The following is a 19,284-nucleotide window of genomic DNA, read 5'->3' as shown; positions in this document are numbered from 1 at the left end:
TTATCTTTTGTAATGAAAATTTTGATTCAAAAGAAACTGGTTCTGTTTGATATGCAATGGTAGATTAACTGTGTCGTTACAAATCAAGCTCTTTGTTTCCAAGCCCTCCTTTTTTCCATTTTACGTTTGAGCAAACTGGTAGCAAACAAAGCTGAATAAATGTCCAGTATATGGAAAACACATTGGTGGCACAAAACTAATTACATAGCTTTATAAGGTTGTTTATTATGATCAGAAGGAACAGGTGTATTTTCAGACAGTGTTAGATCATGCTGACGGCAACTTACGTGATTGCAACAGCAACTGTTTCATCCTGGCCAGACACATCTCCTGTTATTGGTCCTATCAGCATCACACACATCATATCCGCAGAGATCATCTCCGTGATCACAGCAGCGATCAACCTCCTAGCTATTGCAGGTTCAGTGACTGTCTGCAGGTCTAGCTGTCTGCGTCTGCATGCCAGATGTTTGCCTTCTGGACATAATCCGTGCATGAGACATGATAACAGTTCATTTCCACTTTACATGACCACTACAGCAGTAACAGCTCCTGCTGCCATTCCTAATACCCCACACAATCAGGACGATAATTCTGCATCGTACGGGCTTAGAGCAACTTGATTTTCCCTGGGTCTGGTTTTTAATTGTCTCCACACTAAGTGACTTTACCATAACAACTCTGAGCTGAAAAGCACATGATCTCACCAGCCATGCAGTCATTTTACATGTGCAACAAACAAAACAATAAAACAGAAAAGCACATCTGAGTGAAGATAAAATAGACTTTGTTATTCCGCTCTCCAGTGCTTTGTGTGTCTGTTTGTGTGCTTGCAAGTGTTGAGTCGTAACGGGAGATAAAATATTCAACAGAGTGCATCAGCTTCAGTCCACTGAACACAGCTGTTTACACATAAGTCACAAGCACACAGAGAGGCACACACTCAACTCTAGTGGACCTCTCCTATAAATACACACACACACACGCACACACACACACACACACACACAGGGCTGAAGAAAGGAAGTAAGATATGAAGTCATACAGAAAAAGCCTGTGATGAAATCATCTTTCATCCTCTATCTACTTCATACAGCAGCATTTAAAGTGTTTGCACTGATTTTTCTTTTCACAAAGCATTGTTTTCCGCAAGGATACACTTTAACCACATAAATTGCACATGTAGGAATTCCCTTTCTTTCCAAATGCTTCAGGTTACACTCAAAGCAGAGCGCTTCTGTCCCAGGAAGTAAAGAGGTGAATTGTGGTTGAATAAAAGGAGGCATGCTCATTGACACTCTCATAAACACACACTAGCCAGTCCTTTCTATTATTCAGTAGTTTGTCCCCGACCACCATTCCCTGATGAAGTAAATAAGAAATCCAGAAAGAAAAAAGTGAAATAACCCACAAGAAATAATGAAATCCTTGATTGGCATCCCGAATTATCTCTCTGCACAGGTGTTGGCACTGTGACGTTTTCCATAGAACAGTAGTTTGGTCTAAAACAGACAAAGAAAATGTGACACAGTGTCAAACACAAAACTCATATCCTCTGAACATCAGCTTTAACAAACCCACAAAGAAATTGCTTTTCCATCACCATGCCTGTATTGTTTTCATATTTTACAATGAAGCGCACTGACCTGGCTTCAGGGCCGTAAAACAATTTCCTCACATGGGAGAAACGATTTCAGCACCCACTTACAATGAAGAAATTTAAATTACATGTACGGGGTTCTTAGGGGGCACACAATCATGTAGTTTAGCATCTCATTATTGTGGCATACCCTGCGAAGCAAACAGAAACAAATGGCAGAATATCATGAAAGAACTCATTATTCACGCTAGCTATGGATGCAACATGTAATTTTGGTCGTGTAACCTCGACTATTGGAAGTGAAGTGAGAGCTGCCAAGCTGCCAGTTTTGTTCATTTGTAAATGACTAAGCTATCAGAACATCTGCTATGCTCTCATCTCTTTCACTCCACACCTAGTTGTTGGCAGGCGGGCAGGAAGGCACATATGCACACACACATACACACCACCTGTTTGGCGTACAGACAAAGGTTTGTTCTTAGTTGTGTAAATAAATGTGGAGGTTCTCATCTGCATTGAAAACTGACGTGTTGTTGGAGAGGTTGGCTTACTTTAGGAGAATAACAAAAGTGCATTCAAAGATGGAGAGACAGCTGTTTTACGTCCGGTCACTGAGAGGCACAAATCGTTTTGTTTCCATTCATGTGTTGCTGCTTGTTCAATGCAGCTGTTTATGAATTACTGGATTTTGCAAACTATACTAAAACAGAAATGATTGTCTTACAATTATCAAAGAAATGGCTCTGTATTGATTAAAAACATACTGTCCACAGCTAATGACTTCTCTTATAATCATTAAAATCAGCAACTTCCCATCTCAGTATTTGAAATGCCTACTTTCCCACAATCTTTATGCGAGTCATTCAGTGTTTGTTTGTTTGTTTCGTTTCATTTTTTGTTTTGTCTAAAATCGACAGCCCAGCAAGAGTTTTATGTTTTCTTTTTTTTTTTTTTTTTGGCATACAATCAGTGGTATTTATTTTTTTCCTCAAACAAGGCTTTGGTGTTTTTTTCACAAGTTTTGGGCAAATAAACTTATTTGTTTTGCATTAGAAAGGGCTTAAGACGCTACTGTTCCAAGTTCAACACAACTTTGTCCCGAACCCTGTCCTCCATCCTGAACAGACTTTCTCAGTCCTTTTTTTATGTCACTTTGAGTGGTCTGTACCTCTCAGGAAATAGCACTGACATAGAAATTGGACTTGCTAGATTAAAGCTGGATTAAAAAAATAAAAAGCTGAATTGAAACTATGCATCCTTTAAACAAAGGGGCAAAAAGACGCATTGCTTGTTCATACAGTGGTTTGATTCAATCACTGAAAAGTCAGCACTCTAAAAGAAAAATCAGTGTGGGAATGAATCATGAGTTTTATATTAAATTAGAAAATGATACTGAATTAAATTTTCATTTTCCTTTCAAAATTAAATGTCAGAATAAAAATGTTCAGGGAACATAAAAAAAAACTCTTCCCTGTTTCTGTCTTTTACATCATGTTCAATCTGGAAAATCCCACAACCATAGTTCGAGCAGCACTCAGGAGGGAGTTCTGTTTGGAGTTTTTCTTCCAGAACATTCTAGAAAGGTTCCAGGTTTCCAGCCGATCACTCACGTTGAGCCAGATATGTGTTTGTGCATTTGCGTGTTTCCCGAGTCCAACATAGCTGATAGCTTTCACATGTGAGTCGTGGCTTCTGTCCAGATCCTCTCATGTGATTGGTGGGATGTGTCCCGACTTACACCCACTCATTCGTCTCCTTTGCTCTTCTTTCTCATGTCTTCTGCTCCCAACACAGAGATAGCAAAGATATGATGAAGACACTACATTTAGCCACAGTAAGGGAAACTATACTAAAAACTACTGGGGCATCCTGCAGGCTGTCTGATTTCATGGACATTACTCATGAAGTTCAAACATGACTTTTGTCCTTGTGTGAAAGTTTGCAAAAAGAATCGAAACAGAACAGAAAATAAACTCAGAGAGGAAGAGGGGAGTTGTGCAAATGTTTGTAGCTCCTGTAGTACCCGATCCCCCTCCCCACCCCTATGACTCCCTCCCCATCAGAAGAATTTAATCACTCTCCTGTCTTCTGCCAAGGCTCCTGTAACAAACACCCCCTGAACACACACTCACATGCACACTCCATCTATCCTGCCTCTCCACCTCCTGTTTCTCCCTGACCTCATTGCCCTCATAGATTTGTTACCTCCCCTTCTTCTACTTCTTCTCTGTCACCCTTTTTCAAAGTTTATCCGCTACCTGTCACAAACTTTGGGAATTTAAAGCAAACATATCCTTGCTGCAAGTTTTTCTTGAACTTTATCAGATTTCAAAGCTAATACCTTGTCCTGCAGCAAATGTTTCATGACTCCACAGCCAGTCAATCTGCAGATCAGGTATTGTGCTTCTGTCCAAACACAAAGCTACGTCTGCAGTGGGCCAAGTAACAAAGATCTTCAACTCAAACTCTTATCCATTCTTATCTGAGAGATCTTTTAACCACATAAGATTCTTCACTTCACTTTAGGAGTGCATTAGTGTGTCACTCCTTTGTTTCCCACCTTCTAATATAACATGTGGAAACACTCAAGACTGGGCACCGGTTCATTGTGGGTGTTTATATGTGTCCATGGGCAAAAAGCTTGTTTTTCCAAATATTTAGGTGTGGCTCACCACCAATTTGCAGTTTTCCACAGAAATGCCCACCTCCCGTTTCTCTTTTTTTTTCATACCTATCTCATTATCCAGCACGAGAAGCTTCCATCCCTTATAAGGCTATTGAAAGCAGACTTTCAGCTGTACAGTCATAAACCTCAGTGGCTATCTCTGACTTGAATACTTTCTGATGCTTGTTAGCTTCTGTGATTTTGAAACCAGGGGAATAAAAGAGGCTAATTTCAGAAAGAAACACAATTCAACCGTTGTTCAACGTGACCCGTCTTTTACATTCACTCTGCCCATCGACCTGCATTATTGCATGGCCATAAAATACTGATTGCGCCTTGGAAATTGTTAAATCCTTACCTTTGTTAGCAAATCACTGCTTTGTAATCTGGTGAGCTGTCTGTCTTTTCTCCAGAGCAGTTAATGGCATACTTAGCTTAATGGTTTCTGCCACACTTAAACTCATTTGCTTTGTAGCTGACTACTGTTCACTGATGTAGTTAGCCGTTCATTGCCGGCAGCTTTTTTTTTTTTTTTTTCTTTCTTCATCTTGGTTGTTGTCGTACTTAGCTTCTCACTCAAGGCTACAATTACATTCACATACCTTATGGTGCTTTGTTGCACAATCAGCTAATGAGCAATTCACTGTCACACACACAGAGCTGCTTTGCTTTTAGCGTCTCAGCTGCGTGCTACATGGCTGTGCTTTTAAAGCCACACTTTATGTGCCATTATTGGTGGCTCTTTAACTACAGACGTGTGTTTGGTCTTTCATCCACAAACTCTCTTTCCCTTTTGCCAGACACTGAAACATGTGGTCTATGGCACTTAAAGAAAAAAAAAACATATTATTGCTTTCTGTACAATTGACTAATTAGGCTTTTAGTCCCCAAAGAGTTTCCTGCCATAAATAAGATTTTCTCCCACCCACTCATCTTCTGAAGAGGGAGAATAATTAGTCCAGCACTCAAAGCTACAGACAAATCAAACCTACACTTGTGGTTTTGAAGCCCATTTGATTGATTGAACATTCAAATCAATGGCTGAGAGTTTCCTCCAAACACTTCTTTTTCTTCATACTGTCTTACGCCAACATTTCAACCTCCTCACAGTTTCTTTTATTACTTTTTCCTGACAAAATGTCCTTACTTGTTTTTAACCAATTCTTGTGGTGTGAAGACCACAAAACTTGCATAGAAACTCAGGGGGGAAGAAATATCTGAGTGCTAATAGTCGTTAACTATCAGTGGAGATCCCTGTTTTAAAGAATACACACACACACGCACACACACATGCGCTAACAGCCATCCAGTACCATTCAGTCAATCACATGATCGTTAACTCAAGGAAACCCCCACACACAAAATCACAGACCATGTCACTAATAATTAAAACCCAAGAATTGACATTCTCTCACACACACACACACACATACACAGTCACAAACGCACACACTTTCATTCACACACACTCACATGCAGTGTCAGTAGTCATTATTTAGGCTGACATTGGTAGATTTATACCCAGAGCTCTTTCCATAATTGAACAGTTTTCGTCTCTCTGTTTCCGCCTCAGCCTGCTCAGTCAGCAGCTTTACAATCAGCCCCAGGGCCTATGACAGCGTGTGTCTGTGAGGGCGTGCATATATATGTGTGTGTGTGTGTGTGTGTGTGTGTGTGTGTGTGTGTGTGTGTGTGTGTGTGGTTAACCCAAGTGCACACCTTCCCAGTTACTCAGTTTGAGGTATGTTTAAGAAATGACAAGTCGGAGAGTCACGACTTGTTGATGGAACCAAGTGATGTTCAGGATAAACTAAACGTGACTTACTGCTTCTGTCATGCTTTCCATTTCACCCATTTGTCTGTTAACCTGCTATATACAAACACTAAATTCAACATTTTTAGTGTTGCTGTGTTTATTTCTTGCATTTTTGGACAAGGAGAAGAGACGCTTGAGAGTTGGTACGGTTTAGCGCAGTCAGGTGACTAAAAAATAAGTCATATATCAAATAGACAGGTGGTTCCCAGCCTTTCCATCTGGGAGGCCTCATTTTGGTATTATCAGAAAGCAAAGCCCCTCACATCTCAGATATCCTCACAGAAGAAAAAGGGCTATTCCCAAAATTATAAATTAGTAAAAATAAATATCCAAGTGGGTTGTTGTGATTTTGGTCAACGCTGCCTTTACACCTTTAAACTCGAACAATGCACTCTGAAATAACGCATTATTGGTGTCCTATTGTGTGATTGCAGAATTGTGAGAGGCATGGCTTGTTAACACACATGTAAGAGTGTTGCGTTCACTCATATACCGACATGGTCACAGGGTTGTTTCACCCTGCCCACTCTAATGCTACACATCTCCGCGTACTCAGACCCCCCCCCCCCCCCCCCCCCTCTTTTTGCATAACATTTCCCAGACAAGGCGCAACAGGAGTGTAAATATTCTGCCTTGAAATGGCATTATGTATTTCTAAATCCTTGCATCCCCATTGAGACCTCTGGCACCTCTCCCAGGGGGATCCAGACCCCGGATTAGGAACTCGACACAGCTGAGAAGGTTGAGATCGATGACTTTATCCACACAAATGACTCAACACATTTGCGTCTTACAAAAGTTTAATATAGATCAACTGATTAATGAAACCCTTTAAGTTAAGGAACTCTGACATCACATCTTTATTCATATTAATGACCGACCAGAGTTTAATAAATTCACATAAATGATTAAGCTGACCTTTACAGTAGCTAAAGCTGGGGCCTTGATTGATAGGAACAAGAGGGGAAAGGAGGATGATGAAGTGGGTGAGGAGAGGGAGGAACAAGGGAAAAGGAGGTGACAGGGAGCAAAATGGGATTAGACGGGTGTAGAAGAGAAGGAGACAAAGATGGGAGGCTGACAGGAGCTCTGTGTGGTCACTAATTAGGAAAGTGGTGGTGAAAGGTGGAGAGGGTTATGTTCCCTTCTTCATGTTTCCCTCCCTCCATCTACTGTATCTGTCTCTGAGTTTCTGCCTCTCATTTCCTTCCCTCCATCTCTCCTCCCTCCATATGGGGGGGCTAATTATGGAGGTAAAGGGCACCAAATTAAAACGGCTTAATGTCAGCAGCTGGGAGCTACTTATCTAATGTTAATATCTAATTCTATGTGTGTCTCTGCGTGAGTGTGTGTGTGTGTGTGTGTGTGTGTGTGCGTGTGTGCTTGGGCGTCAATATGAGGCCATTCTGTTTTAGCTTGCATAATAATCCAGCATACTTTCACTGTAAGCAGTGTGTGCTAACAGCTTAATAAAATTGTGCAAACACACAATACACACTTGACGCTTTAAGTGTGCTCACTGCTAAACACCACCAAAGGTTGAGAGTTCATCAACAAGACACACACACACACACACACACACACACACACACACACACACACACACACACACACACACACACACACGCACACACACACACACACACACACACACACACACACAAACGCGAAAACATGTGCAAATAACCAAAGTGAGTCATGGAAACATCCAGTAGAAACCAAACAAGCTGTAAATCAACAGTGGTCTCAGATTTACTGAGCTGGTGGTTAGAACTGACATAAAATAACACCAGACAGAGTCACAGCACGGGGAGAAGCGCTGAAAGGTTGAGAGGAGAGCAAAAAAAGGAAGAGACACAATCTCAACAAAGAAAGAGAAAGATGAGGAAGAGTGGAAATCAAAATATGCCACAGGGAGAGATGACAGAAAGAGCGAGAGAAAGAGTTATGGGGAAGAAAATTGTGGTTGTGGTAAAACAGAAACAACAGTAGATAGGGTTTCCCCCCTGCTTTGCAGCGATGGTGTATGTGAATGTGTATGGTGTGTGTGTAAGAGAGAGTGAACAAATTTCTGCATGTTTTGCATAGAAGAATCTTCCTGTGGTGTATACTGTGGTTTCAAATAGCAGAAACAGAAGTGGTTAGATTCATGAAGACAAATGACAAAGCGAAGATGGAAAAGAAGAGTGGGTTTGAAGAAAATAAAAAGAACTATATCAGTCAGAGGGAAGTCATTTCTAGGAATATTTGGCTATCATTTTGTGGTGACTGCCTTGTGCCACGCAGGCTCTTACGTCAATATGTGTGTAAGTGTGTGTGAAAGAGCATTCGGGGACATTTAAACCAGAAGTTTTTGGGTTTTAGTGATGTACTCAGCTGTTTACATGTGTGCATGTCTCTGTGTGTTTGTGTGTGTGTGTGCGTGTGCTTCTGTTTGATCTATCGTACACTGGTCCCAAGCCGCTGTGCACCAAGGTCAGTGTGAGTGCAGCATCTATCATCGTAGCAATATGAGCGTTTGTGTGCGTGCGTGTCCGTGCCAACCTGCAGCGGGTAAAATGAGTGGTGTTGCACCGTGTGTAGCCGAGTGCCAGCTCAGTGCGTCGGCTCACTCTGTCACTGTCAGCATCATGACAAACTTCAGCCTTAATACACAGTCTTAGAAAACAACAGAGTTGGGTGTGCAAACATCATTAGTCACTGTATGAAAACTAAATCTCACTTTACCCAAACATCACTGCTGGTCTGTGAAAATATTTCTCTTTTTCAGTGTGCCGTGAAGCAGCTGGAGGACAAATTGAGCATATTTTCAAGTGGAGTGCTCAGCTTTGGTTATTGTTAGCTCAGTACTATTTCAAGTTATGACACAGCTTGACAGTGAAACTTGATAAAAGCAAATGACTCATGCTAATGGTTGCTTAAAATATTGTTTGTATAATTAAAAGTGTGACACTCAATACCCTGTTTGTTTCACTGCTATCCAGCATGCTAATATAAGAGTTGAGTACAGTGATCCAGAGGCATTGAGCAGCCTTGAGTTTAGCATTATGGCTTTTCAGAGAAAGGATTGATCATATATCACTCATAGCAAGCCTCTAGTGGCCACTTGAGGAACTGCAAGTTATGGCTATTCTAAGCTTTGTTTTTTTAAATCTTAGACTTTTGCACCATCAGGATGGAAGGTAGCAGATTTTAGCAAGGATGCAGTGTGGTACTATTTTGCAAGCAGATACTAAAAGGGTTGTGACATCATTCACAAACTTGGATATCTTGAAAAAGCATTCAGAGAAAGTTTTATCCAGATTTCTTTCACTGTTTTCTAACACTGGGTGTCTTTTTCTCACTTACCAGAGACCACAACTATACCTGACACTGCCATGCCCACCCAGCCCAGAGAGGAGCAAACAACTGCTGCATGGAGACCAGGTAAACAAACACACACACACACTGTTTTCTTCCAAGCACACATACTTAATTTTGTCTCTGTCTCTCATCTACACACACTCCTGCTCTTAAGGTCAAGCTCATGATGTCATCGAGCACTGTGGGGGCTGCTGGGCTTTGAAGTCTGTTAGATTCAAGAGTCCCACAGGAAGCTCGGTTTGAGAGGAAAAGGCTCTCACAGCCAGAGCATCTCACCTCCTCACACACATACACACGCATGCATACACACGCATGCATAAAGTGAAAATGAGTCCACAGGTATAATGATGTAGTTTAACAGACCTCTCGTAGGTCAACGCTCTTTCAGTTTCTGTACTCCTTTATCGAGCGCCCCTCTTTAATTCGTATTTAAATCCCATTAATGTTGGGCTTTTTCCATCTATGTTCCCCCTGTTTGTTTTCTGTTATCCTCTCTACTAAATCTTCTGTCTAGCCCATTCCATCTACAAATAATCCTCTTCCTGCTGTGATATTTGTATTCAGCATGATTTATTGAGACGCCATCTACAAGTGTACCACTGCCAAAACATCTAAGCACAATGGGAATCACTGTCAAAGAAGTATCAAAATAAAGAGGCGCTGAACACTGTGGCATAAAAGGAAGAAAAGAAACTGAGAGAAAAAAAGAGTTTAAATATGATATGGAGCTAAAATGACTTCAAAAGTGTTGAGAAATGTGACAGGCAAAGAAGCACTGTCATACATCTTTATTTTGCTATCTGTGTCTCCTCCACAGCGACCACCCCATCGCTGTCGGCTGTGTGTGACTTTGAGCAGAGCTTGTGCGGTTGGTCGGCTGATCCTCAGTCCGGTGTGAGCTGGTCTCTGCACACAGCCAGCAGCAGCTCAACAGGACACGATACACACGGGACGAGGCAGGATCTGGCGCTGGGATCGGACAGTGAGTACTTATATGTTGTCAACCAAAAACAAAAATCACAAATACACATTGTCTTCAGGTAAGACAATAACAGTTTGCGTCAGCATCACACAGAAGCAGCATGGGAAAGTTCAGAATCTGAAGAATATTTCTTGATTACAATAATGTGAATACAAAACATTTTTTTCTAATTAGTTTATGGAACGGACATGTTCATTGTTGAGGAAAAAGGGCCTGCTAACAAGCAATAAGTTGGGCATTCCATCTTAATTTGTACAGATGATTTGATTTGAAAAAAATAAAAGATACTATTGTCTGACATGAAAAATTATGTTTGTGCCTTGTAAACAAGAAAATAAAATTTCTTATTCTTATTCCATTACAAAAAAAAGTACAAGACAATTATGGATTTTTATCGAGCAGCTCATAATAAGTCTAATCAAGTGTGACAGCCAACATGGAGCATTTTGAACGTGTTTTGTTCACTATGAGTTCTGTCACTTAACAATAAAAAAAAGAAAAACATTTAAGTGATACTCCGGGATGGAACAGGTTGGGTCCTATCACAAGGTTTAGGGTAGAAATTACCCCTACAGCAGTGTTTTTGTGCAGCAGACGCGCACGGACTGATACACTAAGCGGCGAGCGCCTCTAGCCAGCTGCGGCTCTGCAGCGGAGTTAGCGCCATTTTACAACCCGATGAGAACTAGAGCCTTATTTAGCGGTGTTTTTGTGTGAAAGTAACGCGCTGAAAATTCTCTGAATAAAGCGTGAATGCAGACCGATATCAGACTTTTTCGGTGGGAGTCCGTTTATTTGTGTTTTTGGTCAAGTAAAATATGGCCCTGTCTGAGTGCAGAGGAAAGCGGCAGACGAGCAGGGAGGGGGTCTTTGGTGCGTGCGCCCTGGGCTTCTGCTGCACAAAAACACTGCTGTAGGGGTAATTTCTGCCCAAAACCTTGTGATAGGACCCAACTTGTTCCATCCCAGAGTATCACTTTAAGCGCTGAAAAATTTGAAGTCAATATGCAATATGTGCAACGCTTCAGGTTTTTTTATTCTGACCCTAGTTAACAGTTTGCACACCTGCACCATTATCTTGGGGAACTCTTTTAGTTACACGAGTATCCTTCTTCCTCCCTGTACTCTCGTCCTCTTTTACCCACCAATAACAGCATGTTACTGCTTTCAGAATCACTTGTTTGTCTGTTTTAGAGCCTGCATACCCAAACAGCTGATTAGCATGCAGGGGGAGGAACAAGTATTTGCAAATAAATCAAATTAAACATTCCTTCATGTACACTACACAGAGTTCCCTAGCTAACATGATATAATTGACCACATCTGCACAGGTTAAGATTCTTGACAGCAATCAAATTGGGTAAAAGACTTGCTATTGATAAGTACCTAATACATCTCTACACCAAAAACAGAAAAAGAAACTTCAACCAAAGAATTGTCTCTGTAAGGGCAGGTTTTTGGGAGTTCTTAACTTCATTGTATTTCTTATTTCACAAACAAATAAGAAAGCACAGTCAAAGGGATGTATCACCGTTAGCACAAAGACTTTCTGTAGCTAATTAAGAGCAGAGGAGTTGTCCTGTGGTGGAATATTACACATCCCAGTGCTGGGGGGCAACCGCTGTCAACAACTATGATGCAAGGATTTTACTCTGATCTGCTTACCACTTAATTGGACTTTTTAAAAAGATGTTTGGTTTTACAGTTGCACTTTCCTCTAACCTAGTTTATTACTTTATTGTCTCTGTCCTTTTCATCTGTTTCTCTTTGATCCAGCTTTCTGTTTCATCCACAACTTTCTGCATCTTTTTAACAAGCAGTTGTTTTTGTGACATATTTTGCTTGCTCATATATAGTATTTACATCCCTCTCTGTCTTCCTCATTTTATCTCTTAATGTCAGTACAAGTGTCTCTTAGTATCCGGTCCTTAACATCTCATTCCTCTGTATTACCCTTACTATGGCCTTAACATGCTACCACACTCTACCATGTCTGTATTTTTATGTCATTTTCCACTTCCAGCCCTCTGACTCTATCACTGCGATCACCTCCTCCTATCCTCACTGACCCTTCTCCCATTTCCCTCAGTGGTACTTGTCTTTTTCCACATCTGTCCACCTTTAATAAGACAGCAGGAGGATAACCAAGACTGTTTTATCCATTACTCTCACTCACGCACATTCACTGCTTCACAAACCTCCCTGTATCACACTAACACACACACATACTGTACTTACACACCATTAAGCCACACACACTTTGCCCAGAGCAGTCAGATAACTCAGATGATGGCTTTGACAGAAGTGCTGCCTTAGCTCTACAGCTCCCCCTGAGGCTCCACACACACACACACACACACACACACACACACACACACACACACTATTCACAGCTACTCAAGGTGGGACTGACTGTGTTTTAAACGCACAAGGTGTGTGGGTTTGCTTTCTACACACACACACACACACATACACACACACACACACACACACACACTCGACCTTGCTACCCACCAAGGTTTTCTCTGTATCTGTTGAAGCCATCTACTTTATGGTTGGCTGAGCAGCTCCTTTATAAACAGACAGGCCATGACATAAGGCAGGGCTCTACATCACACTAAGCTGCTGTGTGTGATGTGTGTGTGCCTGCAAACACATTCATTTATATGTGTTACTCTGTGCTGTTATTAGTGTGTTTGCGCGTGTGTAATTGACATAGCAGCGTCCCTGTCTCTGTGTTAGACAGCAACATGACATTAAGTCTTGTTCAACAGCAACATTAGCGCAGCACCCTGTCTGGAAGCTGTCTCCATATGCAAATCAAATCCCCAACCCTTGTCATTGAAAGGGTTTTAAAAAAGAAAATCCAACCTGAGCAGAGCTCATAAGTTATTCTTTTGATCTCAGACAGGGCAGGAGTGAAACGCTGCACCCTGCAGAGATTTTCATCGAAGGAAACTCTTCACAACACTGCTGGGCGTAGTTTAGTTATTAATAAGAGGAGGAAATGAGAATAAGTGAGGGTTCAAAGACTGAAATTGATATGATAATATCTGCATCCAAAAAATACCACATGAAGAACTGAATGGAAACCATTAAACGATTTCTGTAAACATCTCCAAACAACCTGAATTTACATCTTTTTCTGTTTTCTGTGCTTGAATAACACAATGGCTCCATCACATTGGTTGATATCTGAAAATTTAAAGCACACAATTTCACACAAATTTTAAGGATTCTTTAAAATAAAAACAACCTGTTTCAAATGTTAATCTCATAAAATAACCTAGTTCTTAACACCCTTACCAACACTGTTAAAAAGGAGAGGGATGCTTTTTTTCTAAGCAATCTTCGTCATTGTAGTTTAAGATAAATAGCTTTGGTTTGCCAAGTGTAGCTAACAATAGCAGAGCTAGTACCCCTAGCCTTCTGTCCTCTTTGAAGATTAACCCCTTGATGCCTGTTGTCGCAAATTTGCAATATACTCTGTCAGGTCTTGATGCAGCTGAAATGACCTTTGAATCTCATTATAACTCATTTATATTCTACACATAACAAAGATCTTATCAGATCCACTCTGTCACAATATACTGGTCAGGAGATGAACTTTTCATGTCTATAATATAACTTAGTTATGACTATTGTGTGTGCTACTCAAATTTACTATCTCCACTTAATTTAAGATCTGTAATAATGCAAAAACACATAAAAACAATCTATTTTTATAATTGTAAACTGAAGCAGGAAGGGGTTAACATCCACATGTCTGTGCTGGTTATGCATAGCTTCAGTCGAGTGATAGCATACCAGTTGAACCAGGCTTGGCCTACACAAGTTAAACTTATGTATCTAGTTTACCAAGCATTACATGCATTTCATCCAGGCCTAATCACCTTAGTCTCTTTAGCTCTGTTCAACAATAGATCAACATAGAAAGATTCTTTATGAATCTGCAAAAATATACACTCGCACACAAGCAACTTGCAGGTACTAACACATAATGACTGACAGAGTAACTCAAACATGCACACACTCATACATATATATATATATATATATATATATATATATATATATATATATATATATATATATATATATATATATATATATATATATATATATATATATATATATATATATATATATATATATATATATATATATATATATATATATATATATATATATATATATTTATATAGACATATAAATGAGGCTCTTGCAAACAGTCACAAAAGCACAAACACACACACACACATACACACATTGCCCTCCCTCCCTCCCTCAGAGCCAATCTGCATCCCTGCCTCTCCCTCCCATGGAGACTTGTTAATTAATTCCCTCCCTTTGTACATTTGCCAAGATCAAACGCGGAGAGACAGAAAAACACTGCAACTTTCTCTAACTGTACTTAATGAGCAACGGTAATTTAGGTCCCCGTTTTCATCCCCTCCGAGTTAAGAAGCAGAGTTACCTCAACCCAGATCCATTATTCATTAAGTGTGATGTGCTGCAAAATCGGTCCGATGTTGTCCTGTTTTTGGAGAAGATGGTACATGGATAGGTTGATAGATGAATAGATAGATGGATGGATAGACTGATAAATGGATAGATGGATGTCTCTTTGCTCTTTTCTTTCTCTTGTTTTCTTCTTGTCACACACAGAGTCTGTATGTCGTTAAAAACACTATTTGCAGCTCCAGCGAAGCTTTTAGTCCCCGGCCATAATAGAAAAAAATAGACAAACAGCCAAACACAGCAGCAGGCTAATGATTATGGTCCTGTTTGGGAAGGGAATACACTATCGCAACTGTCTTTCTCTTTCTCACGTCATGTTTGCTCACTCTTTCATTCACTCACTCACCCCTCTTCTTTTCCTCTCACCTCCTCTGCTCTGGTTCCCATCGATTCTTTGAGCAGAAAGGAGGTAAGGAAAGTGAATTAGAATTAGAAAAAGGAGCTCCGTGGCGGTGTTTGTGTGATGGCTGTGCTGGCAAGCACGGGGAAAGCAACAGAGCGGGGTGTCAGCATTCAGAGTGATTAGGCCTGTGTTTGTATGTGTGTATGTGAACGTTCATGGCCATTAGTGGCCGTGATGAAAGGGCAGTTTCTGGTTTTGCAGTAAAGCTTCATACTGCAAAGTGATGGTGGTAATGCTTTAGATTCAAAGCATCCCACTGCATTACTGCATCACTCTCTGTATATGCTGGACCCGCAAAAAGTAAAACACACTGCCACAAACTACAAAAAATTCAAAACGAGAATCTATCAGAAAAAAAGAAAACCGCAAGGCATTGTATTTACAAAGTATGAAAAGTGATGATACACTTGCTTAAAAGTCATCAAATTAAACTTTTTGCAAATGATGAATGATTGTAATGTCTTCTCTATATCCTCTCCTCCAGATTTCTCAGGGAATTACCTCCACCTAGACGCAGGAGCTCACACTCAGCGCAAGCGAGCCCGGCTAATGAGCCCCGAAGTAGGGCCGGAGCGAGGCCCGCTCTGCCTCCTCTTCTACTACCAAATCCAAGGGGAAGCACAGGGGAGCCTTAGGGTGCTTCTGCGGGACAGCGACCAGGAGGAGACGCTACTGTGGGCTCTAAAAGGAGAACAGGGTTCTCACTGGAGGGAGGGTCGCACCATACTACCCCAAAGCCCCAGGGAGTATCAGGTAAGTCTTACTTCATATCTTACTTCTTTGGCTGCTCAAGTGATCACTGTAACTGTTTATTATTTGCTCTGTTTCACAAAGTCCTTCAAATCTTTCAGGTGGTGTTTGAAGGATTTTTTGATCACCCGACAAGAGGTCACATCCGGATCGATAACATCCACATGAGCAGCAGCGTTGAGCTGGAGCAGTGTACACGTAAGTCCCACAACCTGTCTGTAAACCTGCCTGTCTTTGTTTCTGTTGATCACAACAGGCTTTCTTCAGTCAGTCTGTCAGTCTTACTATCAATCTGCAAGATTCCCTCCCTCCTACACACCATCCTCTCGATGCTCTTCTTTCACCAGAGACCGCTTTAGAAAGAAAGAGAGAGAAAAGAAGCAGTCATAATGTTTCTGGTTTACACATAAACACACACACACATATAAAAAACGAAAAAGATATATAAAAAAATGAAAGTAGGCCACAAACGGCCGTTGGGCATGGATTCTAATCTATCTTTCATATCTTCCTCTCCCTACCTCCCTCAGTCTTTTCCTTCCCCACCCCATCCTGCTGGTTTATCTTTCTTTTCATTCTTACGTTAACTCTCTCCACATCTTCCTCTCTGTCTGGGCTGTTTCTAGCCACAGCGGACCACACCAAAACGCATGTGTGTGAATACATGAAAAAGCAACATGTTGTCTTATGTGACCAAACCGTATCTCTCCTGCGCTTCCACACACAGCCAACAAGACTATTAATAACCACTGGCTTCACTGATGGATGTTATTACTGCAACAGAGATCCAGTCTTACTTTAAACACACTGACTAGACACAGGATTAAGTTTTAAATGCTTCACATATTTGTGTTTGACCAATATCATTTGCACACACCCACACACACATGCACAGTTTGTTTCCCCCGTCATGTTAAATAATGAGAATATCTTTAGCATTTAATGTAGCGGAGCGCCTGTGCACTCAGCACAGCAGGACACTGATGGTTAGCCTGATGCAAGCACCCACACATACACAGAAACACACACTGGTGTATAATGACATGTCTGAGCAGCCACAGTTGTTTTACATTAATAACCGTGACACATCAAGACACACGCCCACGCACTCTTGTAAACTCACTTTCCTGTGTACAGCTGCTTTTCTTTCAGCTTCGTTCAAATGAGCCAAATGGTGTTAAACTGACTATTCTCCGTCCAACTTCTTTGTCAGTTAAATTCTTTAGTTTCACAGAAAAATCATGTTGTAGGTTCTTAGTCACCTAATCGTTCACATCGGTGTGTTTTACAAGTTCTGGAGAAAGCCTGTGCTAATTCTACTTAAAAGGATCGATTAAGTTGTTATAAAGACAACCTGTTAGAAGAGTTTTTTGAAGTTTTTTTAGCTCTTGAGAAGCTTTATCAAGTTCAATCTATTAGTTCCTCAAGTTTTGACACAGTAACACTTGTTTTATCTGTTGACAGTACGTCCTAGTCTCTTTTGAGTTGATTTACAAGAAAAATCACAAATTCAGCCTCTGGGAAGAATGTGCAGCCTCTGAGTTTCTAATCTCATCATCCATGCAGCAAATAAGAAGAGATGCTTTGACAGTGAGGTGCGCTGCTGATTGGCTGATATTGTCTGCAGAGGCAGAAAAGCACCAGAACAAATATAACAAGTGCTCCCGAAGAACCTGCACCAGTTCCAAGCCAAATACTTGGCCAAAAACTGTCAATATCATCACATAGTGGTGAGACTTGTCGTTTGTATGTCTGTCATCATCAGGCCATAAACAGTCGGCAAAGGAAAGCAAAGTCCTTGTACCAATTACAGATCTGTACATTCAGAGTTTCAGCTTTTCATGGGCTAAAAAGTGCTTTAATTCAATTTTATGATACGACTTAATTATCTGTTACTAGATGAGGTCCTCAGCAAAGGTGATATGTATCAGGAAAAATGTAATCTGACTCTCCCTGTTTTTTCCCTTCTCTTGTTTGAAATTATTTGCTTCACTTAAAATGAACACTATATTTAAGCAGATCCAGATTTCCAGTAGACTTTGCTTTGTTTACTTCCTATAAAATGAAATATTTAACTTTTATGCCACCATTATACTGTATATTCCACAGTTTCTCTATAAAGAAAAGATCTTTTAATCTCTAGTTGGTAACAGATTCTCATTTCCTGATTGGTGTTGAGGGATTTCATCTGTGACATGTTCATCAACATGTTTCTATACAGATTTTATTCCTCTCTCATGTTCTTTGTCTTGTGGCATTTTTTACTCCCATCTCTCTTTAACTTGTTTTATTGTGTCACCATTCTGTCTTGTTGTTTTCTCTCCTTTCTTTTATCTCCTTCCTTCCCTATCACTTTCATAATGCACACTCTGGCTATTTCCTCCAGCAAATAATAAACAGCTCTAAATTTCAGTCCCCGTTCCCATGACCCTTAACTTCCCTCCACCCTTCCTTCCTATCTTACTCCTCTTGCTTCTTCCCCTTGCCTCTCTGTCTCCCCCCACTCTCCTTGCTACCTTGGAAAGACAGTTATATTGCACAATCACAGGGAAGATAGACACAGGGTGATACAGCAAAAAGAAGAAATAGAGAGCGAGTCACATTTGACAGACACACAAAGAGGAAGACACGTCTTCTCTCCCAAATCTGTCAGCCCACTCTTGTGCCAGCTCTTCTTTGTTTTCACTCTGTTTTTGTGAAAATGACTGTCATCTTGGAGGAATTATGGAGCTTCACACTCCTACACACCTCAGAACTGCAAAATCTTTAATGATTTTCAAAAAAGGATAAACAAGCATCATAAACAGCATAAAGTGAAGAATTTATGAATGAGGTTTTGGTTGATAATTTAGCAAAATATAGCAGCATTATGTAGTAGTAGGTCACATCCTGAAAATTTTCCCTTGTGATGCTGCTGCCAGTCTTCAACACCTGACCATAAATCTCACATTCTATGAAAAATAACACTCCTTCTTTCTTTCTTTTTCCAGAGCCTTTCCCTGCTTTAACTCCCGGCATAACCAGTAAGTTCTGCTCTCTGTTCTACCTGTTCTTCTGTGCCAAATGTCTGTGCTTTCTGCTTGTTGCTAAGCTCAGCTCACAGCACTGCACTGGCTTAAGAACCCTTGTTAGCTCACAACATATGTGACGGACAGTTAAACAGACACCAACTTCTCTAGATGTG

At 40.7% G+C, this 19,284-nt stretch overlaps 1 protein-coding gene across 3 annotated transcripts in view; it reads left to right on the top strand.

Moving 5' to 3' along the window:
* Positions 1-19,284, top strand: part of LOC141807958 (neuropilin-2-like) — a 106,181-nt gene that overhangs the window by 69,858 nt on the left and 17,039 nt on the right. For 2 of the 3 annotated variants that reach the window (XM_074694168.1, XM_074694169.1), the window contains exons 12-16: positions 9,433-9,507; positions 10,262-10,426; positions 15,835-16,103; positions 16,202-16,298; positions 19,091-19,123. In XM_074694168.1, the coding sequence (XP_074550269.1) occupies positions 9,433-9,507; positions 10,262-10,426; positions 15,835-16,103; positions 16,202-16,298; positions 19,091-19,123 (639 nt within the window). The remainder of the gene's footprint in view (positions 1-9,432; positions 9,508-10,261; positions 10,427-15,834; positions 16,104-16,201; positions 16,299-19,090; positions 19,124-19,284) is intronic. The other variant, XM_074694170.1, reaches the window with a different exon arrangement.

The sequence above is a fragment of the Halichoeres trimaculatus genome, unplaced genomic scaffold (genome assembly GCF_033239565.1).
Source record: "Halichoeres trimaculatus isolate MK-OKI-2021-1 unplaced genomic scaffold, fHalTri1.1 fHalTri1_scaffold_19, whole genome shotgun sequence".
NCBI classification, from domain to species: Eukaryota; Metazoa; Chordata; class Actinopteri; order Labriformes; family Labridae; genus Halichoeres; species Halichoeres trimaculatus.
This window is presented reverse-complemented; position numbering and strand designations above follow the sequence as displayed.